This window comes from Pteropus medius, unplaced genomic scaffold (genome assembly GCF_902729225.1).
Source record: "Pteropus medius unplaced genomic scaffold, Ma_sr-lr_union100, whole genome shotgun sequence".
Taxonomy (NCBI): Eukaryota; Metazoa; Chordata; class Mammalia; order Chiroptera; family Pteropodidae; genus Pteropus; species Pteropus medius.
The window spans coordinates 20,679,119-20,704,808 of record NW_024351073.1 but is presented as its reverse complement, the minus strand read 5'-3'; the positions used below and the strand labels follow the sequence as shown (position 1 = coordinate 20,704,808).

The 25,690-nt window shown below is 45.5% G+C and overlaps 2 protein-coding genes across 3 annotated transcripts in view; one reads left to right on the top strand and one right to left on the bottom strand.

Moving 5' to 3' along the window:
- ATPSCKMT (ATP synthase c subunit lysine N-methyltransferase) overlaps positions 1-9,806 on the bottom strand; it is a 15,126-nt gene extending 5,320 nt beyond the window's left edge. Inside the window, exons 1-4 of one of the 2 annotated variants that reach the window (XM_039842791.1) lie at positions 9,532-9,806; positions 4,186-4,475; positions 2,530-2,667; positions 1,211-1,261 (exon numbers count right to left, since the gene is read on the bottom strand). In XM_039842791.1, coding sequence (XP_039698725.1) covers positions 1,211-1,261; positions 2,530-2,667; positions 4,186-4,475; positions 9,532-9,553 — 501 coding nt within the window. In that variant the 5' untranslated portion in view covers positions 9,554-9,806. The remainder of the gene's footprint in view (positions 1-1,210; positions 1,262-2,529; positions 2,668-4,185; positions 4,476-9,531) is intronic. The other variant, XM_039842792.1, reaches the window with a different exon arrangement.
- CCT5 (chaperonin containing TCP1 subunit 5) lies at positions 9,807-25,690 on the top strand. The gene is made up of 11 exons (XM_039842787.1): positions 9,807-10,077; positions 12,969-13,029; positions 16,476-16,640; positions 17,622-17,820; positions 19,510-19,702; positions 19,781-19,930; positions 21,865-21,984; positions 22,632-22,817; positions 23,394-23,531; positions 24,039-24,219; positions 25,337-25,690. Exons 1-11 carry the CDS (start codon positions 9,973-9,975, stop codon positions 25,462-25,464), a joined length of 1,626 nt encoding a protein of 541 aa, XP_039698721.1. The 5' UTR covers positions 9,807-9,972; the 3' UTR covers positions 25,465-25,690.

Sequence of the window (25,690 nt, the reverse complement as noted above, 5' to 3'; positions counted from 1 at the left end):
CTGCTGAGAGAGAGCTGCCGTGGCTTCATAAGCTCACATCTCAGGCCATCATCTGGACTCTTAACACTGCATGGAAGTCCCAATAGATACCGCGCCGTTTTTAGAAAGCATGCATTTCAAATTAAAGTTATTTGCCCCCAAATGCTAACTATTCTGAAGGAATGTCCAACCATCATAATAAGTAGTCAATAACCATCAAATTGCATAGCAAGTCTACGATCCCAAAGTATTTTTTTTTAATCGCCAAGGATACTGCCTTCAACCCTTTATTTCTACATCAAAAGTGTAGGCACCCAGGCTTCGCCTTCACTTTAGGCTTATGGAGAATTATGAACATATAGAATCCTGACACTTTCAAGAATATGTAACAAAAACACTTCTAAATTGACTTCAAAAAATAAAATGGCATTGCACTGAAGTTTCTAACGGTATGAATAAATTTCACAAGTACTGAAATATCTTATACAAAAATTAAGGTATGAATAAGAAAACAGAATAAAAAAAGGAAATTTCTCTTTTTAATTGAAAACCATATCAGTTTTATAGTGGCATTTCAGCAAACATCCAATTTCTCCAAGATTATTATGGCTGCAATTACAGACTTTGGAAAGCGAAAAGGGATTTCTTTACATGGTCTGTAAACCAACAATTACAGCAAACGCATCCCTTCCTGGTCATCTCTCCAATGGCTAAATTTAGGACCGTTACGATGCTGTGGTATTTTCACTTCTGAAAGTATATAATCAAAGTTCAGTACAAATCAGTCATCTGAGGTCAATTGAAACTAGTCAGTGCTCATTCGCCCTGAAAATTATCTTATTGCAAAATCGGAGGAATGATCAATTCAGAGAGAACATCCCATTAACTTCCCCAAGTGATTTCAGCTGGATGGAAGTGAGTGACCGTGAAAATCTCCAACTGCGTGAGGCACTGGGAGCTCATGAAGCAGTTTTCAGACTGGAAGTTTTAGGGCTTAGATAGATAATTGAGATTTTTATCTGAAGCAAAAGCTTTAAAATATGACTGAATCTTTTATGATTAAACTTTTAAGGCCCTGAAGTATTTTGTGTAACCAACGAAGTGAAATCCAGTGTTCCCTCAGGATCTATGGGAGGCTGTCATTTTGCACAGGGGGGAGCAGGCCACAGAGAGGTGCTCTGTTAGGGCTGGAAGGGCCTTCACAAACTAAAACCAGGGAGTGCATACTCACCATCTGAGGCACCCCAAAAACAACGACGTTTGAGTACTGCGAAAAGGTAACCTAAAGGAGGGGGGAGAAACAATTCATCGATTAACTTTTTTTTATTAAGTTTATTGGGGTAACATTGGTTAATACAATTATATAATTTTCAGATTAACTTTTTAAAGCCAAACATCCAGCTTAACTTTTGTTTCAAAATGAGTAGCAATTTCCCATTTCACCAAACAGCAGGTTTCACAGGCCCGTTTAGGATTTCACAAGGAAAACATCATGCGCTCATTTTCGTTCCTTAGTTCAATCCACGAGTTTTCCAAATGCTTCCCCGTAAGTCACCTTATCTCATCTCACAGCAACTCCATGCAGGGCCTGCCCCAAAGGTCATCCATCAGAAAGGCCAGTGACTCGTCCAGTGACCAGCTGGTGGCCGAGCCAGTTGGCCCCAAGCCGTCTGTGCCCCTGGTCCACGCTACCCTATTCTACACCAAAGCAGCCTCACAGGCACTCGAGGGAGCTCAGGACCACCTGTTTTTCATGTTGAACCATCCTTAAAACTCTAGTCTCTCTCCTCTTCTCTAAAATAAGTAAAAAATGCAATAAAATGATCTTTAGTTAAAAACCTGGGGGGAAAAGTGCTTTGCCAGTCAAAATTCTTATTGCCTAATAAAAGTCTTATTTTCTCCACAGAGAGATCATTTATGTATACATGGTATAAAAGAATGCAAGCACTGATGACGATATTAAAATGGGCAATTCTTATTTAAGAGAAAGCATCTAAGGAGCATTCCTAAAACAAAATTACAGGGCCTTTTTTTCCACAGCGCAAATAAACTTAGAAGTATCCTGTACTTCTGAGGACGAGGAAGGACCATGACAGCATGGTTGGAGGTGTCTTCTCTCTGCCTCTCTTTAAATACAGACACGTGCATGTGCACACACGCACACACACACACACACACACACACACACACAGAGTCTACTATTTACCAAGAATGACTTTAACAAGTTAATGCCTATATTACAATTTATGAGATTTCCAAATGAAATAAAAAAAAAAAATCTCATCATTCTGTAATCAACAGAAATGAGAACTTGTTTAATTGAGCAAATAAATTCTTGGAATTCACGTGACCTATTATGTCATAAACCTCTTACTTGCTTCTACGCTAAGGCAGAGTCGATCTGCAAATCCATCCATCTGAAAGGCGTTCACATTTCATTGTGCTGAAATATACACTTGTATTTTAATTATTTTTCAGTTTTCAACCATACTAATTATGAATTACAAAGTTTTGGTTGGAGTTTCTAGGCCCGCTCTCCGCCTTACATACCTTCCACAAGTCTGAAATATAAAATGTGGCCAAATCCTGTACCCCTTCTCGCCAAGCACGGTACCTGGAGTACCAAACCAGCCATGGGTTTAATTCATAACCCGCAGCCACGAAGCCTTCCTTTGCAGCTGCTATCACCTGCAGAAAGAGGCCAGTGTTTACTCAGGATAAGAAAAGCATCAACTTACACGGTCAAAGGATATGAATACTTCCCATTTCACATTCTCTATAATCGTAAAACGGCCCATCGAAAGGCTCCTCCTTCACTCAAGACAGCACTTGAAGATAGATCCCTAAAGTCATATAGCTCTATGGGCAAGATTATGCCAGCCAATTTAAACTCGGTTTTCATGTTTTTGTCAAAGATTTCACCCCGAGCATCGGAACAGACTGTCAAGTTTGCTTTGGACAACTACATCATTAAGTCTGGATTGGCCAACCAAAGTTGCTGAAAGCCCACCGTCTCTCTCCAGAGATAGCACAGCAGTAGCAGAAGTAAATGTGCCTGGGACAATGAACTGTGAGCTAGTTGTAATAGGCGATAAAAATAACCTGTCAATAAAGAACTTGCAATTAATTACACGTCTCCTTGGTGTTTACGATTGTTCACTGAAAACTGAATGCAGGTAAAACAGAACAAGTCAGAATAAAGTCAACTGCAGAATGCCACCTGCCTCTGCAAGGTGACAGGGAGAGTGGGCTGGTCTTGGGGTCTCCCTGCTCATTTGGTCTTGCCACCACTCTTCGAGGGAACATCCCTGAAAACGCTGTCCCACCCAAGGTAATCTCCCAAGTAACTGTGGTGTCGCCTCTTTTAAGAAGGAACTGTTTTCTGAGAAACCACAAAGATACCACTTGGATGTATAAAACATCAAATCTGGATTTTAAAACTTCCTCCTGATTAATACACACATCTCCAGATTTCTTAAAGGCACATTTTTTTTTTTTACCTCTCCCTGATTATTCTAGGTTACCATGATGGAAACGCAGGGCCCATGTCTGCAGGAGCTGGCGAAACACGCTGGGGCCTGCTGGTCTCCACGCTGTTTCCAGAACAGCAGGCTTGCATACTGCTAGCCTCGCTTTTCGGCTCATCATTTGATGGAGGCCTACGACGGTGCCACCTTGCCTGTGGATCATGCTCTGGGACACCTGTTTGCCAGTAGTGGCCTTGAGTCTTTTCTTACAGGTTCTCAGCTGGGGTCAAAGTGAGCTGAGGTCATTAAAAGTCTAACCTATGGATAAGTGGAAGTTAACGCACTGGCTCTGCCCTATTTCAACTCTATTACCCCACAGAAATTATACAAGTATAAACAAACATTAATAAAAAAAGATGATTTAACAAGTTTTTCTAGTTATGCCACCTCTATTGGCCCAAGTTTTTTAACAGGCAATATAATAATTACCAATTAACTGGTCCTTTTTAACTGGCATATCTACAGAGCATTTTCTCCTTTAAGAAAAAAATTAAATCTGAAAAATGTAAATTCCAAATTCATGCTGGAGGGTTTGATAGTTCAGCCAAACAAACACAAAATTAAACGACTGCTTTATTGAACTGTCAGACTAAGCGAGTCTTTGCATAAAGCTCACAAGAAACACGAAACAAATTTTAACGATTCTGGCTCCCAACCTGCACGTCTTAGCGTAACTCACAATCCGCCCGTCGCCGCTGCCGACGTCCACGAGCGGCCCCCTCCGGCTTCGCAGCGCTTTCAGGACATTTTCGACCTGCTTTGCGGTCGCAGGTACGAAGGGCACACAGACTGCTCGGAGGGCCGGAGTTATAAATGGTGTGGCCACCGCATACACAGCCACCAGTGCCCCGCCGACGATCCCGGTAAATAAGAGTCCCCAACTGCTTTTCTTCAAACCGTTGGCTTCGAGGCTTGTAGGCAGGACATCTCCTAACTGACTTCCTTCTTTAAGTGTTCCTGGGGGTGTGCCTAGGTTGAGAGCGAGCGGAAAATAGAAAGGTAGCATCAAATCTGAAATCCAAGGCAGCATTTTTATGATTCTTACTGACAAATAAACTCATGCTTTTCAAAGAATGATAAATTATCTGAGTATTTAAATTACAAATGTAGGATTCTACAATGAGTTCTAAATTCCATGAACTAATGTGTTTTAGAGAAAATTATCTGATACTGATGGAAAACTAAAATGTTTTCTTTCCAACATTTTTTTGTCTCTAGGAGTAAAACTTAGAAAACAGTATATTCATACCTACTGGGTATTTTATGAATTCCATATCTATTAATACAAATGTTAACCATGAACTCCATATTTTTATGGTTCGGAACAAAGCCTCATAAACAAATAAGCATGAAAATGTCTATTACTCTATTTCAAATAGGATAAAAGGATTTTGCATCAAAATTGGTCAGGCATCTCTCTAATACAGTCACACAATAGAATTTTGAAGTAACAAAGGAGACAAAAATAGGTTTTACTAAAAATCTTAAATAAGTATGGTAATAGATTTTTAAAGCAGATCCAAAAAGAAAAAGAAAATAATCATTTCAGTGCTATCATGGGCACAAAATAAAGCAAAAAAATTCCAAACACTGATTACAGGGAAATGAATGGTACTTTTTATAGCTACCTCCTGAGTCTTACCCTTTAAAATGCATTCATAAGACCTCAAGTTTTTTAGATTGAAATTGATTAATCACCACAGCCCCACAGGTAAGAGCTGGAGCCTGTTGTGGTCAGGACCCCACACACCTCCCTCTCTGAGCCTCGTCTTCCTCATTTGAAAAAGTGGGGTTTGTGAGGTCATTGTGAGAATCAAAGGTGAAGGACTGTGCCTGGTACTGGAACCCCCCAGGGAACAAGACCTTCCACCCTGAAGCAGCCCACCATCAAGATGAGAAGCAAAGATGAAAATCACAGGACTCCAGAGGGAAGGGGAGGAGGAAGAGGACACAGATTCTTATCATTCAAAAGCATTAACGTTGCAGTTTCAGTAATTAACAAGCCATTCAAAAGGCCCACTGGCTTAGTGTCCACAACCTGCGGTAAATGACCACACACTCAGTGGGTGAAAACAACACACATTTACTATCACACGGTTCTGGAAGTGAACTGAAGTGGGCCGGCAGCTCCGCGTTCCTTCTAGAGGCTCCCGGGTGTGATGAGTCTGCCAGCGTCGCCTTTTCCAGCTCCCAGGGGCTGCCGCTGTGCCCAGTCCTGTATTGGAGCCTTGTGATGGCACTGGGCCCACTCAGACAAGCCAGGATAATCTCCCCATCTCAAAGTCCCTAACTTAATCCCATCTGCGAAATCTCTCATGTAACATACTCATAACCTTTGACTCACAAGTCCTGGAGATTAGGATGTGGACCTACCTGGGGGGCCATTGTGCCACCTACCTCTCCTGAAATGATCTGTTACAACTTTTTGGCATACAAATTTGAACACAGGACACACCAAAAGCTGGCCCACAGCAGTGAGTCCTGCTGCAGGGCAGCTGACCAACCACCAGCATCTCCCGTTCAGTGTGGCTTTTTAATTCTTGATGCCTGAGGTCCCCTAAAGTGAGTTTCAAAACTAGTTCATAGTGGAAACTGACTCAGAAACCGAAACAACAAAAGTCCACGGCTGGTGCGGGTGGTAAAATGGAAGTTTAGGAAGGTGACAGTGTTCGATAGAAAGCAAGAGTTTGCTATACATTTTCATATACTTTCCAGCATCACACAAAAGACCTTATATGCTACAATGGTCGTCATTCATGCATCTGAATATTTTTTAAACAGTCAGAGCACATGTGCCATGCCTCGTATGCCTTGTATAAAGTAATCCTGTGGGCACTGCAACTATGTGGCATAGTGGTTAAGAGGGTTTGAGTGACACAGTTCTGGATTCTGAGAACTTAACTAGTTGTGTGACACTAGGTAAGTTGTTGCTAAGGCTGAGATTCCTCACCTGTAAGACTCAGGAATCCTGCTATCCTCAGAGGGTTACTGGGACAGTTAAACAAATAATGCCTACAAAGCCCTCAGCACAGGCCTGACAGAGTAAGTGATGACTATCAGGCACTATTAATATTCTCAATACTATGGGGGGAAAGGAATCAATGTTTAACGGCTTTCTCAAAATATAATTCATATACCACACAATTTGCCCATTTAATATGTACAATTCAAAGGTTTTTAGCATATTTAGATACTTGTAACAATCACCACACATACAATTTGGAAACATTTTCATTACTTCAAGAAACACAACCTTTTACAACCTTGTCACCCGCCTTATTCTTCCTTTTCACTCCACCCCACCCCCCACCCCATCTCTCAGGAACCAGTCGTCTACCTCCTGTCTGCATAGGCGCTACTCTGGACTTTCAGAGTAGAAACACATGAAAGTGGTCGGTAGGCGGTCTTCTGTGACTGGCCTCTGTCACTTAGCATCATGTTTTTAAGATTCATCCATGTGGTATCATGTATCAGCATTTTATTCCTTTTTATGGCCAAATAATATTCCATTGTATGGACATACCACCTTTTGTTTACCCGTTTGTCCTTTAATGGGCAGTCTCTCTAGTCAACAGAAGCCGGTAGACGGTTAATTAGACAAACGTGATCAGACAACCCAGATTCTATTTCACCTGTGTAGACTTGTACCCTTGTGGACCAGCGAAAGATATAATAAAGAGCTCCTGTCTTCGGGGCCTCCTATCTAACCTGTGTGTGCAGGGTCCAGGTGAAGCAGATACAAGGCAGGTTGTGAGAAATGCTAGAACATGTAGAAAACACTACAGAAATATAGGGGGAGGTGGAGGAATGACTGGTCCCAACAGGGAACCAGGATGGCATTGGCAGAGAATGTGAGTGTGCACGAGGGTGAGGGAGCCATGCGCTAAGGCATAGAAGGTGGCGAACCGGCAGCTGAGCAGAGTCGGGGAGAGAGCAGGAAGGCTGGTGGGGGACCCCGATGCCAGGCTAAATGTGTATTTCACTCTCGTGCACTGGAATGGCACTTTTTGAGCAAAATCACAATATTTGTGTTTTTAAGGACGGCAACACCAGCAGTAGCATCCCTTGATGCAATCACTAAATGTTCTGTCACAAGGGTTTACACCTGCAAGTCTTTCAACTTCACAAAAATTTGTATGAGCTTTTAAAGTTACTCTGTAAATCCAATATATGACTACACTGTTACCTCTAGTCAATAAAAAAAAGTATTGATTTTTATCAGTGAAAACCATTCCCTGAAGATTTGAAACTAAAATCGAGATTGTTTCTACAAATTTCTAATTCTTTTAATGGAACATGTTTAGATTCATAAGACTATTCACTACATGACAAATAAATGATAGAGATTTCTGTCAGATGTGCTCTTTGGATCAAGCCATTCCAGCACATGGGAACTGTGGCGACAAGTGGCTATTTTTGTTGAGCGCTTGGAGGGAGTCAACCTGAAAAAAAGGACCCAAAGAGGGGAACTTCTGTGTCTCCACGCTTGCCTGGTTACTGACTTCTGATAATGGTTGAAAATTTCAATTTTCAGGGACAGATTTGGGTCAGCTAAAGCTAGCGGCAGTGACTGAGATGTACAAAAAGGTACACAGGGTTCTGATCCAAGCTCAAGCCAAAGGAAAAAGACCAGGAAGAACAGGCCTGTTTGAAACTGTGAACTGCCACCTGTGTTTAAAGTGGGGTTTATATTTGCATGTCACAATACTTAACGGCTATTGTATATCTGCATTTGCATACTAGTTGAAAAACTACAGTATATGTTTTATGTCCCTTTAACATATTTTTCTGGTGCCTTAAGAAGCCTTTCCTGTACTGGTCTAAAATCATTTATGTCCTTCGGTATACAGCATCTGCTGATACTAGGAAAAACCTTTTTTTCCGTGTTTAGACAGGAACTAAAAGCAAACTGCATGGAGAACATCATTAGACCTTTCCTATACTCGACAAGTCTAATGAGCCAGAGATGGCAGAAGTCACCACACCATTTTGAATGAGGAAAGACAGAAGGGACCAAGTGAAAGCGAAGTGAGGCCTGACTCCAAAATCTACAAAGTCCTTGGATCATCACTCTGTCCTGAAAGTGGGCCAAGCACTGGGTTAAACGATCACCAACCACCCAGTGACAAGGCCAGTTCCTGACTTTCAGGCCAGGGTTAATTAAATGTTGTAATGTGCGTACATTGCAACATTTGACCATCTAATAAAGGCTAAGAATAATAATACAACAGGGGTAAGTCGTGTTCTATGTCAACTAGGAGCGGGGAAGCTGGAGAGCCATGACAAACAAATCTAAGCCCATAAAACATTAGGTCGTGATCAGGGCGCTGAAGAAAAAGCAGTGTAAGGGGCTTGGAGGACCAGAGACTATTCAGTTAGGGTTGCCAGATTTCCGAGGCACCCCCCAGAGCTTCAGAGCGGGACCCTTGGCACAATTTTGCTTCTTCCTAGCCAGCTGCATAAGGCTGGGCAAGTTACTGGACCATTCGTGCAAAACGGGTTTTACTTAAACAGAGCTTGGTAAGAGCCAGGCACTGTTCTCTGTGAATCCGTACGGCAGCTGTGTAAGGTAGATAAGATACATTACCGCCATTTTTGCAGACAAGGTAACTGAGGCACAAACAGGTCAAGTCACTGGCCCCAAAGACAGCTAGTAAAATGGTAACGCTGTGACTCCCAGCCAGCCAGAGTAACTGCAGCCCCTAAATCACATAAGAGCTTGCCGAGAACTAGTGAGTTAGTCATCTGAAAGCGCTCCGAACAGTTCCGGGCAGCGGGATCCAAGGACCAGCCAACGCGCCCGCGACCTGACCACGGGGCACCCGGGCAGGCACCGAAGGGCGGACAGGCGCGGCGCGCACGAGCACTGTGCGCCCGACGCCGGACTCCGAGCCTGATGGTGAAGGCGCCCCGCCCGCATCCGACCGGCCCGACTGGGCCGCAGAGACCCCGCCGACCGCGAGCCCCACGGCCGGCCCGCGCCCAGGCCAGCGCTCAGGGAGCGCTCCATTCCCGTCCGCCTCACCTCCTCCTCCTCCTCCCGCCATCGCGAGACTTCCGGCAGCGGGGGGCGGATCCGGAAGTGGGTTCTACCATCTTCTCGAAGTCGGCGTAGGAAAGAGGGAGAACATAATGCTCTAAGTAAATCAGTTCCACCATCCAGAAACTCAATTGTATACCTTCGATAAATGACTAAATTCGATCTCCCCTTGACTTGTGAGTTCTAAAGTTCCAGTCCGTGACTTCAAACTTCCCCCCACAGCTTCCTGGGTGGTAGAAGCTTCCGAAGACCGCTGATTCCAGAAAGTACTGTCTGGCGTTAAACTAGTCTCAGGCGCAAAATAAATCTCACGCAGCTTGGACTGCGCACGCGCGGGCCGTTGAGCCCTCCCGCGAGCGGAAGGTGCGCTCTCGGTTCCGGAGTGGTGTTCGCCAGCTGCCGGACAGTAAGCCCTGCTCCTACACCATGGCGTCCGTGGGGACTCTTGCCTTCGATGAGTATGGGCGGCCTTTCCTCATCATCAAGGATCAGGACCGTAAATCCCGTCTTATGGGACTCGAAGCCCTCAAGGTAACGGGACTGGGACGCCCTGGCGGTGGAACGAGGGGAAGGGGCCGAACGCAGCGGCTCTGCGCCTGCGCAAGCCTAGGCGTGGTTCTGCCATGTGCTCCCGGGAAAGGCCGGGGGAGCGCCTCTGGGGTGCAGACCCGCGCCCCGCTCCTGAGCTCGGGGGAGGCTAGCGTACGAGCCCTCAGCCCCAGCGTGGGGGTTAGGGGGAGCCGCGAGCCCTTCAGAGTTGGTGGGGCAGTTTTATCTCACATCTTGGTTCGTTCCTCCAGCCTAGCAGCCTTACCGTCCAGCATGTTTTCGTCAGTAAGAGGCAGAGAAAGCATTCTCAGGTCGCCTGGACGTTAAAGACTGCTGCTTAATCTTCATTAAGTGTACCTGCGACAGCCCTAAAAGACCGTTGGTTCGTTTTCTTTGTCACCCCGGAAAGACTTAATCATATATAAAGTATTGCATTTTTGAGTACCTCTTATGCAGGGCGTTTTCCTGGATGCTGCAGCATCGTAAAAATTTTAAGCGTAGACTCTTAGGGAAGGAAATACCGTAACAGTGAGAAATGGGACAGCAGTAACCCAAATACAAGGCAGTGTGTGACCAGAATCACCAGTCAGTTATTGGAGAGGATGCAGGTAATAGTTGGAGGGTGTCCTTTGACCGGGACTGGCTCTTGATCAGGAATGGAGTCATGTTCTAAAGGGGAGAGAGGTAGCCGGCTCTCTAGGACGAGGGCACAGCGAAAGCAAAGACCTGGGCAGGAAATGGCATGGCACGTTGTAGGGTGAGAACGCAGACCCCTTTTAATGGAGCAGGGTCTTAGATTACACCAGCTTCCAAGGATGGGAGTCCTCGAATGCCCCACACTCAAGACTTATTCTCTGGGAAGGAGCGGAACCATTGAGGGGGTTTTGAGCAGAGTCAAGACTTAAGTGGGACTGTGCCTTACGAAGTAAGGCTTAGGATGAGCTGAAGGGAATGAAGACCAGCAGAGTTAACTCACCACTGCAAGAGTCCAGGTAAGGACAGGACTCGAACACAGACATTAGCTGAAAGTTCAGAGAGAAGGAAGCTGAGAGAGGACACTGACTTCTGTAGAGTTTGTTATAAACTGAAATAGATCCACGACGTCAACATGCAGATCTCGTCACCGGGCTGAGGTGTCCCTGTTCACTAAGTGTCTTGGGGTTTTACTTAAACAGTCTAGTTCTTGCATGGACTGTTTGACTTGGGACAAGTTACACACCTCTCTGAAGCTCCTTTCTCAGCGGGGGTAATACACCTTCGTCAGGCCGAGAAAATGAGAATAGGGTAACGAGGAGTGCCCGCAGTGTTTGATCTGCGGGAGGTACTCAGGCCACTAGTATTATCTATGCAGTTCCATTTCTCACTTAAAGGGACCAGCAGGGAAAGTGACATTTCACACGTACCCAGTATAATAGTAAAATAGATACAGATAATTTTGCATAGACCACTATGTTAACTGTGTGCATTATTTCACGTAGTCATCACACTCTAAGACAGGTATTAATTATACAGAATTGGAAACCTGGCCAAGAGTAATTAATTAAAAGGTCACAGAGCTAGTGAAGAACAAGGCCATGATTGAAGCTCACCTGTCTGACTCCAAAGCCAGTAGTCTGGACCCAGGTTCTCAGCCTTGGCACTGTTAGCATTTGGGAGCAGGGAAACTGTCCAATCTAAGACATGGAGCAGCATCCCTGGCCTCCACCCACTGCCAGTTATAGCCCCCTGCCCAGTTTCGACAACCAAGAATGTCTCCAGGCATTGCCAAGTGATTCCTGGGGAAACAGTCACCCCTGCCTTAGGAACCACTTCTCTGTGACAGTTATCCTTTAAAAATTCCATTGTACAAACATATCGGTCAAAATGTATTTTAAGGATTGTAGCCTTTTCACAGATCTGTTGAACTTTGTGTCTTGTTACCTGCCAGACAGAGTGACCAGGGAAAGCCCTACAGAACATATGCATTTGAACTGCTTTGAGAGTTAAGGTTTTTGATGGGCAAAGAGAGGCCCTTCTTTGCGTCTGCAGTTCAGGGGTCAGCGGACGTGTTCAGGAGCAGGCATGGCCCATCCTCAGTGGGAGGGCGCTGGATCTCAGGTCATAGAGGGCTTCAAAGGGAAGCTAAAGCTGTTAGACTTGCACATTGAGGCCCTGGGGGGTTGTTCAAGGTTTGGGGACTGGTAAGTGACACGTTTGAGAGAAATCAATGGCTTAGTTGGATGCAGGAGGGATCAGAAGGATCGGAGGTGAGATGAGGGACCCTGGATTTCTCCAGGGTGCTGTGGATCTGGGTTAGGTTGTGATGGCAAGCATAGAAAGTAAGGCAGCAAGACACATTTGGAGGAAGATAGGCCTGATTACGTGTGGAAACAAATAGGTGCTTTCAAGCTTCCATTACTTGGAATGTTGGACACCCTTGGCAAATGACAAGCAAAGGTGACTCTTCGTGTATGAGTTATGTATTGGCTGGACCATTGAAATTGAAAAGCAGAGTGTTTCTGCGGTAAACCACTGTGCAGTGGTTCCAGGTATGTTTACAGCGGGACTCTGCATGCGAAGCTAGCATTGCACAGTGGTCTTGCAGGACCTGTCGGGTCAGACTGTCTACAGACGGGCCAGTAGGAGAGTCTGCCTTGTAAATGCATTCAGGATTAAATGAGCAAGCAAAGTATTCGATTCTGTTTCTTTCATAAGAATTGTTTGTATAAGCAAGTGTTGCCACACTTAGATATGGACGTCTCTGTTGCCTCTGAAATGTAGACCCTTCTAGAGGATGGAAACTGTCACAGGTGATTTCTATAATTATCAGCGGTATAGTTTGAACTATTAAAATTATATGTAACTAGAATATTTGCTTTTTCTGTCTCATTTAGTCTCATATAATGGCAGCAAAGGCTGTAGCGAATACGATGAGAACATCGCTTGGACCAAATGGTAAGAGACTAATGTTGTGAGTGTTCGTTCTAACAAGTGTTAATTTGTAAGCTAGTCAATACGACCTCTTTACAGAAAGTTGAGAAATGGAGGAGGCATCCTACCCCACTAATACAGCCAGACTTCTGGTGTGCTCCAGGTTCTAAACACGGTTGTAGTCCTGATAGGTATATAACTTTAGGTCAGATTTTTTTCATTTAACATTAGCATTTTCCAAATCACGTGTATGTTACATGCCATTGAGTTGGCTCAAGCTCCCGGTGAGCCCACTAATGAGTGACGTCCACAGAGTCCTGTCCCCACCAGCCCTGCTCAGCTCCTGCAGACTCAGGCCCGCGGCTTCTCTCACGGAGTCGATCCACCTCATATCTGGTCTTCCTTCATCCTGTCTTGTTTTCCCAGCATTCTTGTCTTTTCCAAAGACCCCTGCCCTCTCACGATGAGCCCGAAGCAGGACAGCTGCAGTTTGGTCATTTTTGCCTCCAGCGATGTCTCAGGCTTAATTTGCTCCATGACCCACTTGCTACCTTATTGGCAGACCGGGGCATCCACACAGCTCTCCCCCAACGCCATATTTCACATGATTCCATTTTTCCCTGTCAGCCTTCTTCCCTGCCCAGCTTTCACATCTGTACACAGTAACTGGGGACCCGAGGGGGTGGGTGATCTTGGCCTCGGTCTCTAGCGACACGTCTTCGCTCTTGATCTTTCCTAATCTTCCATCGCTGCCCCTCTGAGGCTCAGCCCTCTCTTGATTTCTTGGCTGCAGCCTCCATTCGAATTGATGGCTGAATCAAGGTAGGTCAGATCTTCAACAATTTCAGTGCCTCCCTTGTCGATGGTAAAGTTGTGTATTTTTTCTGTAGCCACGATTTTGTCTGTCCGCTTTGGCACGTCCTTTCACTCTCATCAGAAGTCATTTCAAAGCTACTTTCTGCCAGTAGGATGGTGCCATCCTAAGTTATTCACCAGTTTTCACGCCTCCTCCCTGAGTCTGGCCCAGTGTTTCATATGATATGTTCTGCGTACAGATTAAACGGAGAGAGATAAAATGCACTCTGGTCTGACACCTTTTCCCACAGGAAACCATTCTGTCTGTCCACAGTCTGTCCTGACAGCAGCTTCCTGTCCACAACACAGGTCAAGTGTTGGGACAGTCGAGTGCTGAGGCACACCCAGTACTTTTCAGAGCAACCCATGGCTTTTCTTGATCCGTGGAAAGACTTTACTGTAGTCTGTAAAACAGTTGACCGTTCTCAAACTCTGTGGGGCACTCCAGTATCCAGAGGATGCTCGCAGTTAGGTGTGAGTGTGTCCCTTTTCTGAATCCAGCCTGAACATCCGGCATCTCTTGCTCCATATAAGGCAGAAGCCTTGGCTGCATCACTTTGAGCATCACTTTGCTTGCATGGGAAATCCGGGCAGTGGTCCTCCGGTTCCTGCACTCCCGGGCATCTCCCCTCTTGAAGACTGGGGTGTACACCGAACGTTTCCAGGCTGTAAGCTGTTGCTCTGTTTTCCATCTTTGTTGACATGTTCTTGTTAGGATGTTGACAGATTCAGTCTCTGGCTTGAAGTAATTCTGTCGGTATCCCATCTACCCTCGGTGATTGATTTCTTCTCAACACTTTCAGGGCAGCTTTCACTGCATTTTCTAGAATTACAGGCTCTTCCTCATAGGAGTCATCATCAGGGTATCCGTCATCTTTTTCTCTTCTGAATAGAGTTTCAGTATACTGTTTCCACCTTTTCTTTATTTCCTTCTAGTAAGATAACGTGCTTCCTTGTTGGCTGTTCATTCCTTATCTAGGTTTGAATTTCCCGTTTATTTCTTGAATCTTCTGATGGCGATCACTTGCTTTTGTTCTTCGTTCTCTATCGTCTTACGTTGACTATTGTAATAGTTCTCTCTCATGAGATTATCATTGAAACCCATGTTCAGAAATCTAACCCTGCTTCTGTTACCTTTTGCCTGTCTCCCGTCTCTAACAATTTTTAGTGTTTTTTGTGTCACTCATCTCAATTTTTCTTTCCTTTTTTACTTGCGGCATCGTCTTTTCACATTCTTTGCTGATAATATTCTAGTTTCGGTCCACAGTTCTTCTGGCTCTTAGTCAGTTAAATTCAGCAGTGCAGATCTGTTTTCATGTGGACTTTAAATGCATCAGAAATAATTTACATTATTTTGGCACAGTTCTTTTAATGCTATTCTTCAGCTTTAATGTTGCTATCTGCTCCTGATCTTGTTTTGGCAGAGAGAATGCAGCCTTCTCGTCTCTTGCTTCCAAGTACATAGTCTGTGTGATTTCTCTGTTGACCTTCCGGTAATGTCCATGTGGACAGTCGCCTGTTCAGTTGCTTGAAGTACGTACTTGAAATGGACAAGCTGACCTAGCAGAAATCTACTAGCCTGTCTTCTGCTTCATTTTTGACCCCTGGTCCGAATTTTCTGACAGTATTTGCTCCTGCTTTATTTCTACTTTTGGATTCCAATCACCTATAATCATCAGCATGTCTTGTTATAGTATACGATCAGCTTCTTGGATATTTGCATAAAAGCTTTCGATTTCATCTTCTTTAGCCTCTAGTTGGATTATAGATTTGAAGGATGGTCGTGTTCACGGGTTTCCATAGAAATCTGATGGATACTCTTCGGTCAGACCTTGCATTGTAGCTCTCACTGCCTGTGCCACATCTTGCTTCAGTGTTAAAGCCACTCCGTTTCTGCGGAGCTTGTCATTTCCGGAGCAGAGCGCGGCTGGAAGTGCCGCGTTCCAGCCCGTTTTATGTTGCGATGCTCCGTTTCTTGCTTTGCAGTTGCCGGATATACGTTGCCGTGGTTTGTGCTGCTTACGTTCTGTGCTCCAGCAGGTGTCGTGCAGCATCGTTCTGTTCTTTTCGCTTTGGTCTAGTTGTGTCATTGGCAACAGTGCTATTCCTGTTTGTTCTTTGCTTTTCCCCAGTAATTGTTTGAGTACTTTTCAATCTTGGAGTCTCATTTTTCAGCACTATCTCATATTTCAACGTAAAACTAAAGATTTTTTTTTTTTCTAAGGAATGAGAAAAGGCAACAGTGGTTTACCTGGGCCACTGCCACGCGTGCAGTGTGGGGTCCCTGCTGCTGCATCGCCACGTGCCCACTATGTGGAAGCACCCCTGTGGGAGTGCCAGTCGTAGCTGTCATCTTTTGTGATCGGTTACATTAAACGATGCTCCATAATTTTTCTGCCATTTCTCTGATTCTAGCCATTTTAGATTTGTTTCTAGTGTCTCATTTTGTATTAGCCAACCTAAAAACATTTTCATGCAGTTGTTCCTTTGTATATATTGAATATTTATGACATTCTTAGGAACTCGGTCAAGAGTTCTGACTTTATGGATTTTAGTATTGATTGCTAGTGTTCTTGTTCAGAGCCATTCTAAACTAAACATTGCTGTCTTTTTAGGGCTTGATAAAATGATGGTGGATAAGGATGGCGACGTGACTGTAACTAATGATGGTGCCACCATTTTGAGCATGATGGATGTTGATCATCAGATTGCCAAGCTGATGGTCGAACTGTCCAAATCACAGGATGACGAAATTGGAGATGGAACCACAGGAGTGGTTGGTAAGAAAAGGCAGAACACTCTTTCTCACCTAAGATGTGTTCTTTGAAATCACAGAGTTCACACACCTGCTGCGAGTGTTTACCTTGACTCATTCTGAGGAGACAGTTGGACAAATCCATGTTGAAGGACACACTACAAGACAGGTGGCCCAGACCCTTCAAAACTGCGTCGTGAAGGAACAGGAGTGGGGTGGGGGTTAGATGAAAAGTGCTGAAGAAAAATGATGACTTTTTCAATGAGCAAAACTTGATTAAATGCCAGGTTTTTTTAAAGCTGTTAGCGATGTTTGGGACAGTTGAGGGAATTTGTGGATCATGAATCACAGAGTGTAGTCTTCTGTCAGTATTAAGTTTCCTGAGTGACAGGTACATTGCCGACATCGGCGATGCCCTCGTTCTTAGGAGCTGTATGCCCAAGTAGTGGTGACGAGCCGTGGTTTCTGCACGAATTCTCGAGTAGCTGATCAGGAAAGGAGTGTGCCAATAAGTAAATAGTGTTCATTTACTGTTCTTGCATTTCTGCTTAAGTTTTGAAATGTTCAAAATGTTGGGGAAGAATGAAACGACTCTCTTTACTGTTATTTTCTGCATATGAAACTGGAATTCGTGTATTCAGAGAGTCTTTACTGGGTGCCAAGTACTGTTCTGTGTGTGTTAAGGCGAGGCGAGACAGGGGGCTGAGAGAATAAATAACACATTTTTATCACCAGCATGAATTTCACAGAATAGAAATTTCTAGCCCAGGAAATATGATATAAAAATGGTTTTATGTTATATTCTTTACTATATTTTTGCAGTCACTGAGAGTGGTTAGAACCTAAACAAGAGGCTCCTTGTTTAAAAATAGATCACATGGCCTCCACCCCTAAGATGCTTCCCTCTTAACGCCAGAACCTTCACATGTTCGGGGCAGCTTCTGATCCGTGTCGGTAATACCGGGCTTGGCGTTTCCCTGAGCCAGTTGTGCTGTCTCGTCTGCAGTCCTGGCTGGTGCCTTGTTGGAAGAAGCCGAGCAGTTGCTGGACCGCGGCATTCACCCCATCAGGATAGCCGACGGCTACGAGCAGGCCGCCCGCATTGCTGTCGAGCACCTGGACAAGATCAGCGACATTGTCCTTGTTGACACACAAGACACCGAGCCCCTGATTCAGACTGCAAAAACCACACTGGGCTCCAAAGTGTACGTTTTCAATACAGCGTTACAGTTAGCATTTATAGAGGCAGCAAAGTTTGTTTGCTTGTTCTTCGTAAAGGCAACAAACAGGAAATGACCTCAGTGGCTTCATGTTGATTTGATGAGTTTCTTTCTGTTTCTGTTGTTCTGGTTTCACTTTGTTTTTAATGTAGGTGTAGAGACGTGCATCCTGTGTTTCAGTCGAAAGCTGAATGTCAGGCTTTGCTCTTAAATCTCAACGATAACCTGTAAAATACATAGTTCTTTAATTTAGCAAGATAAGCTTTGTTACAGATCAGTTGAAAAGTCTTACTTGGAGAATTTGTTAATTTTCATAACACTTTTTAATCATTTTTTGCTAGGATGCCACTTGAGTGGGAGTTCCAGTTTTCATTCATTCAACATGCAAGTTACTGGTTCAGAAATTTGTTAATTAAGGAGAGGTGGTTTTGAAGTTGGGTGTTTTCAGCATTTACATAACACCTTATTTACCAGGCCTGCTGCCAACTCTTGGGAATGCAGGACAGTTCTTGCCCCTGGCGACTCAGCAGCCTCAGTTTATTTTGAAGATTTAAAGAGTCATAGATTCCTGCTATAACATAGCATAGAATTTTAGTATATAGTGCTTTATTACACTTTTTTAAAAACTAGAAAAAGAAATTTTTAAATTTTTGTGTGTTGGTTTTAACAAAAGGAAGTCTTGTCTCAACTCGAGAGGTCAGGGGAACTGCAACAGAAATGTCTCCCTCTGTTGCCTCTGCCCCCGGGGGAGACGTCCACTGTAGCACAGTGCAAGAGCGGACACTAGTTCCTGGGCAAGGGTGACTGCAAGGCATTACCCTTACTTGAAATGCACACATTTTCAAATTGCCTTATAGGTTGACCCCGCTATATTTCAAGTCTATAAAACCCAAGTTTGGGTAGGTGTTTACTACAGGGAATGCTTAAATTGATGTGCTAATGTTTAAATTGTTCAGCAGAAAGCAAAATATTATAAATCACCTTCTTAGGGCACTAAGAACATTTTTAGTTTCGAGGTTATCTTTTCTAGGTGGTGTAAAATTTCAGACACTTTCAAGTACTGGATTCCCCTCGTCATTTTTCTGGAATCAAAAGTAAATTTATTGAGCAGTCTATACAGATTTTTCAAAGCCTTCAAAAAAGATAACATCCCCCATCTGTAACTGATGTCATAGTCGGAATTCCTGTACAAGTGGGGTGCCACATCAAGTCCTTTCACCTCTCAGTAGGTGCTACAGCTCATTCAGATGAGATCGGCTTTTCCTGGGTGATTTCCTAACTTTACCATTCTGTTTTCAACTTCTGAAATATTAATAATGTTTTTTAAAAGTAGCAGGATCTTGGGAAAAAAAATCTTTGTTTTTGCCATACTTGAGTGGTCTCTTGTATACATACGTTCTTATGGAATGAAATACTAAATTTCAATTAGAATTAGTGAATATGAGATGTGAGGATTTTTTCCATCCAAGTTTCTGGCTGGCTGTCCATGGATCACAGGGTGAAAATCAGTGCCCCGGACTTGAGAGCGCAGGTTTGGTGGCGTTCTTCTCTAGGGACTCCAAATGTCAGTAGTTTTATGAAATGTCTTTGAGTCACCCCCTTACGTATGTGTTCTGTTCTGGTCGCGGTAATCGTTAAAAGAATGTGAACGTTCGGTTGGTGTGTTTTCATCAGGGTTAACAGCTGTCACCGGCAAATGGCCGAGATTGCCGTGGACGCCGTTCTCACCGTGGCCGACATGCAGCGCAGAGACGTCGACTTCGAGCTCATCAAAGTAGAAGGCAAAGTGGGCGGGAGGTTGGAGGACACTAAACTCATCAAGGGCGTGATCGTGGACAAGGATTTCAGTCACCCACAGATGCCAAAAGTAAGTTGTTGCCTTGCACGGCTTCAGATTTTTTGAACTCTCGTGTCGTCCGTTCAAATGTTTCTGTTTTTCCCCCAGGAAGTGAAAGATGCTAAGATCGCAATTCTCACTTGTCCGTTTGAGCCACCGAAACCAAAGACGAAGCATAAGCTGGATGTGACCTCAGTGGAAGACTTTAAAGCCCTTCAGAAATACGAGAAGGAGAAGTTCGAGGAGATGATTCAGCAGGTGGGTCTCCTGCAGCTCTTAGCGACGCTCCCCTCCCAGGGAGGCGGGGGGTGGCCATGATACTTCCCGTGGCTACAAATATCATAGCAACAGTACAGACTGGCTCTCTTCTCTTTCAGGTTATAGAAGTGCTTTATTCACAGTGAGAATAAATCAAATTGCACAGAAACACCTAAAGTGGGGAAAAACTGTGATTTTTATCTTAAAATATGTTTGGGGACCTGAAAGCATGGGCTCAGTTACCTCTAGCTGTGCCTTTGATGTTACAGCACTTACTCCCCTGGCCATATCTAAGCTAGTAAGATGCAGGGTTGGACAGTATTAATGTGGCTTACCCCATACTTGAGCCCTCTAAATGTAACCCTTAGACACAGGAGTTACTGGGCACCATCGTGGTAACCCCACACGGGGGATTCTTCGCTCGTGCGAGGCAGAGTGCTACTTTATCAACGCCTCCCCTCCTGCCCCCGGCTGTCCTTCACGGTGCGTGTGTCTGCTGTAGCAGTTCCCCTCAGGACTCTTCTTGGGAACTTGAAGCACCAGAGCAGTGAAGGGCGCGTGAACGTGGGCGTTAGGTGCATGGCCGGCAGACTGGAGGCCACTTTGCTGTTTCCAGGGGAGTCGCTGAGTCCACTTGCTCCTTCGTGGTCCAGTTCTTCGCCCGCTTTGTCTCAGGCCCAGTTATGGGTCCCGCAGCGCAGCAGTGGGCAAAGCAGAGCTCTTGCTTTCGAGGTGCAGGATGAGGGGAGACGGGGCCGGGCTCTCTGAGGAGGTGACGTGGGCAGAGAGCTAAGCAGAGTGAGAGCAGCACATCTGGCGAGGAGTTTGCCAGGCGGGGTGGGCGGCATGTCCAAAGGCCCTGAGACAGGCCAGGGGCAGGTGCGGGGAACAGTTGGGCTGAGGGATGGAGCACGCTGGGCGGCCCCGGGAGTGCCGGCCCAGGCGCCCTAGAGGAAAAGCGATGGGAACTGAGGCCGAGGCAGCAGGCGGGTTGTGTTGGCAGACGCGGAGGTTGCTGGGAACAGTAAGAGGAGCGGTGGGCTAGTTGCCAGCATTTGAAGGAATGAGAGGGAGGACCCAACGGGGAACATTGGAGGTGGCTGTGAGGAGCAAGAAGGACCTCTCCTGTTTGGAGCACATGGGAGAAAAAGCAGCATTTGAGCAGGCGTACAGCGGACAGCCAGGTGTGGTCACGGCAAGCGTGTCACGGAAGCACTGCAGAGAGGGGGCTCGCCAGTGGACTGAGGTCCGGGGAGCTGGGGAACGGTGGAGAGCTGGAGAGCCACGTGTGGCGGTTGACCTGAGGGGCTCAGGTGAAAACAAGTGGCTGTGGGGCCTGGCACAGGTATCACAGGTGATCACCAAGGGGAAGGGGTGGACATTCGGTTCTGACCACTGCTCCTGCCTTGGGACGAGTCAGCCATTTGTAAGGGGCGACAGGGAGCTCCTGTGAGAAGTGGTACCACCTTCGTTGGTCTGTTGGTCCACAGAGGACAGTCCACTCAAGTGAAAAAAACAAATTGCAGAGAAATATGTATCATGAGACGTTTGTTAAAACACACGTGGATAACACGTGGATGAATGAAACTGTTTTGTTGGTATCTGTGATAAGGCAGAGCTGTCACCCTTGCTTCCTGGGAGGCTGGCAGGGGTACTCAGCTTTGGGGACTCTTGTTTTGCTTTAGTATACCAGTTGGGGGTGAATTACTGGTTTTTAAAACGCAGTTTGAAAACGAGGTGTTCGCATTGATACATGTTCGTTGATGAGAATGTGGTAGGGGGTCTGCAGTTGGATCTTTCCTTTTCCGCTTTATTGCTTTAATTTTCATGAACCCCCCCCCCTGCATCTAGCTACGCATCTCACCTTGTTTCAACATTAGCACAAAGAATACTTACTTTTTATTAACAAGATGATGGCATTTTTTTTCCCCCAGATTAAAGAAACTGGTGCTAACCTGGCTATTTGTCAGTGGGGCTTCGATGATGAAGCAAATCATTTGCTTCTTCAGAACGACTTGCCTGCAGTCCGTTGGGTCGGAGGGCCTGAAATCGAGGTAGGAAGCTCCACGTGAAGAGGCCTCTGAACCTGGGTTGAGCTTACAATGCGTTTGTGTCTCGGGGCTGCTTCGATTGCGCGTGCTAAGTGAGCAGATCGTGCCTGCACTCCGCGGTCAGACTGCAGGGTGAGCTGGGGGAGGGACGTGCTGGAGTCTTTTTCAGTGTTTTAATAACTGATGTATATTTCTGGGGTTCTGTGGCATGCTTTCTGTATGTCATCTCACTTGGCCTCTCCTTGGCTCTGAGGTAGTTTTACTCACTTGTCAGCCAAATACCAAGTGCCATCCCAGAACATGGTCTGTACCCAGACACACGTGACCTTGCGGTGAGCGGCCCGGCGTGCAGAGGGATAGCTGCACAGAGCTCAGGTTCAGAGGCACAGGCGAGAGATGAGGTTGAGAGCTATGGGGACATGCGGAAGGTGACAGCTGGGCAGCACCACAGCCAGACCAAGATACCTGCCTGGCTCTTCAGAGCCTTGTCCATTAAATGATGCATTTGGGGTTGAACTTGAAAATGTTGGGGCCGAGTGAGGCAGCATTTCTAGTACACTCGTAGATTGAGCTTAGCGCACACATGTGGTTCAGTTTTGAGAGTTCGTTGTTCACGTCGTCGTCGTCCTCCGCCCCACCCTCCCCACTAGCTGATAGCCATCGCGACGGGAGGGCGCATCGTCCCGCGGTTCTCCGAGCTCACAGCCGAGAAGCTGGGCTTTGCCGGGCTCGTGAAGGAGATCGCGTTTGGGACAACTAAGGACAAAATGCTGGTCATCGAGCAGTGCAAGAACTCCAGAGCTGTAACCATTTTTATCAGAGGAGGAAATAAGATGGTGAGAATTCTGTTTTTGTCCTACTTTTTTCTAATTTTGGTACGTTTTGGCTTTTCCCGTGTTTCATGTAATTGAGACACATTTGCCGTAAGTAAAACAGGTCTTCGTTGTCAAAGAAGTGACGACGTATCGTGGTACAGAATTACCAAGGACCACGTTCTATTTTCACTTCTACACGTGTCTGCGTTTTCGGTTCTCCACGTAGAGTAGGGAATGCGGACGACCCTCCGTTCCCCGTGCGTCATGGTGACTGCAGGGGAGGGTGTTCTTTGTCAGCTTCGTTTTGTTTGATCCCCTTGCTGGGTTGCGTGTCCTGGAATGAGGCACTGGCTGCCTCTGTCTGTTTTTTTTACCCCAACGACGTTATAGGGCGAATAGGCGGAATAAACGTAGAAGCCGCTGGATAGTGTGTTCTGGCACACTCCATTTGTTTTAACCAAGGTGGTTTTGATTGGGGGGAAGGTGGGAATGTTTTTTAAGAAGCACTCAGGTTAAACCAGACATGTTAGGTATTTATTTGTCTCTAAAATGAGTAAATGGTGATTGCATTAATTTAGTAAAAACTGTTCTCCCTAGATCATCGAGGAGGCAAAGCGATCGCTTCACGACGCTCTGTGCGTCATCCGGAACCTCATCCGTGATAACCGTGTGGTGTATGGCGGAGGCGCCGCTGAAATCTCGTGTGCTTTGGCAGTTAGCGAAGCTGCAGATAAGGTAAAAGGCATGTAGAGACTGGGAGGACTGGGACCTTCCGGACCGTCCAGTGTGGAAGGCCGCGTGCTGCAAACGAGCCCCGTGCTAGACTCAGAGCAGAGGGGACAGTCAGCAGGAGTGTCACGTAGCAGGTGTTCAGTCCAGTCACTTCTCATGCCCGTGTTTTCAAGTGCAGCTTACTATAAACTAGTATCACTCAAGTTTTTTCAGTCATTCCAGCCTCGACAATTATTTTATGTAAATCTTTAAAGTTGATGTCATTTGAAATTCATAGTTAAGCATTATAATACAAACAAGTCAGTAAGAGCCGATCTGTTTTCAGATTTCTTACTTGCATACCTTCTCCAGCCTTATTCTGTGGTGAGGTTTTAATATTCTAGTAGTTTAACAATAATCACTGTGTTTAGAATCCTCCTGAGCTAGCATCCCACCCAGAGTGTGCGATTTAACTCTCCAAGTCGCTGCCGGGTTCCCTTGCCGAGCTTACCGTGGCCCTGTGCCCTCCAGTGCCCGACCCTGGAGCAGTACGCCATGCGCGCGTTTGCCGACGCCCTGGAGGTCATCCCCATGGCCCTTTCTGAGAACAGCGGCATGAACCCCATCCAGACGATGACCGAGGTCCGAGCCAGACAAGTGAAGGAGATGAACCCCGCTCTTGGGATCGACTGCTTGCACAAGGGCACGAACGGTGAGTAGCTGCTGTGACGGTGAGGGCTGCGGTCTGGCTTGGACTGAGTGACTGCATCCTGCGTGCTGTGTGGGCGTGGGGCTCACTGTGAGGTGATCACGTCTTTCTGAACACTCGAGCACACCCAAGGTTCGCGTCCTGAATTTCAGAGTGGTTTGATTGCCTGAGGAGTTGGTTAGACTGCTAGTCCTGGCAACACAAAACTGAATTTAATAACTGAACTACAGTGCGATATTGACACCAAAGGTGGCTTCCATTCTTCAGCCTCAGGGTTTAGAAAATAATTCTCGTCTTGCCGTTTTTACACAGATGTCTGTCAAAGTGGGTTCTGAGTCTCATATAAAACAGCCCTGATGAGACTGATGTTTAGTTCACAGCTTGTTCTGTGCTCACATCCCATGAATTAGGGGTGTTTGATAAATGCGATGTACCGTGACTTCTGTAGCCACGTGACTAGTGCACCTGCTGAAAGGTGGTGTAGCATCAGCTTGTGGAAGCGGAGGTCCCGGTGGCGTCTGGATTGCCCAGGCCATGTCTGGGGCTCCGGAGTCCATCCTGCCACAGAATCAGACAGTTCGTTTTCCTTAGACGTGTAGAAAGTTCTGCTCCTAGTGGTCAAAGCCCAAGGATGTTAGTAACATCAGCAACTCTGTCAGACAGATATTTAAATTTTTTTAACTCATTTGCCTCGTTGTGCTAAAATTTACCATTTTTAGGTATCTCTTGGAATTATCTTAGACTTTAGGTAGTCAGATTACGCTTATGTTGGGTTTTTACTAAATTACACAATATGGAGAGAGGTATCGCTGGAAGGTTTCACCTTTTAGCTAGTCTAGTCAGACAGCCTTTTAGCTTGTAGCTAAAGAGAGATGTGCCTCCCCTATCACTGCCTCCCCGCCCCAATCATTCCCTGCTAATAACCAGGTTCACGTTCTGGAATGTCCTTAAAAATGTCTTTAAAAGTAATGAAATGTTATTTTTCTGAAAATGTAAGTGGGACTCATGGCTTCCAAATTTGTAATTCCTGAGTGTTACTGTGATTCCTTGAATCAGAGCCAGTTGCTGATAGTAAACGTGTGTTCTGTTTTAGGATAATGAGTTTATTTCTATTTTTCAGATATGAAGCAACAGCACGTCATAGAGACCTTGATTGGCAAAAAGCAGCAAATCTCTCTTGCAACACAAATGGTTAGAATGATTCTGAAGATCGATGATATCCGTAAGCCTGGGGAATCCGAAGAATAGAGGAAAAAACTAAATCGTGGTAGTAAGTTTCAGCGCTGTGGTTAAATAAATGGCTGTCTTGTGATGCATCTGCAGTTATTTATTACGTTCTTTTCCAGACACTGTAGATGCTGTACTGAGAATAGTTATCTAGTACCATAGTTTCACTTGTTGAAAGACATGTAATTGCAGGGAAGCTGCTCACAAGCTTTTGTATTTGTTACATTAAAGGGATCTCTTTAAACCA

What these genes read in the sequence shown, in the direction of transcription:
- CCT5 (XM_039842787.1), top strand. Translation starts at nt 9,973, where the DNA reads ATGGCGTCCGTGGGGACTCTTGCCTTCGATGAGTATGGGCGGCCTTTC. An exon ending in AACATCGCTTGGACCAAATG is followed by an intron (nt 13,030 to 16,475) that starts GTAAGAGACTAA and finishes CTGTCTTTTTAG; the next exon opens with GGCTTGATAAAATGATGGTG. An exon ending in GTCACCCACAGATGCCAAAA is followed by an intron (nt 19,703 to 19,780) that starts GTAAGTTGTTGC and finishes TTTTTCCCCCAG; the next exon opens with GAAGTGAAAGATGCTAAGAT.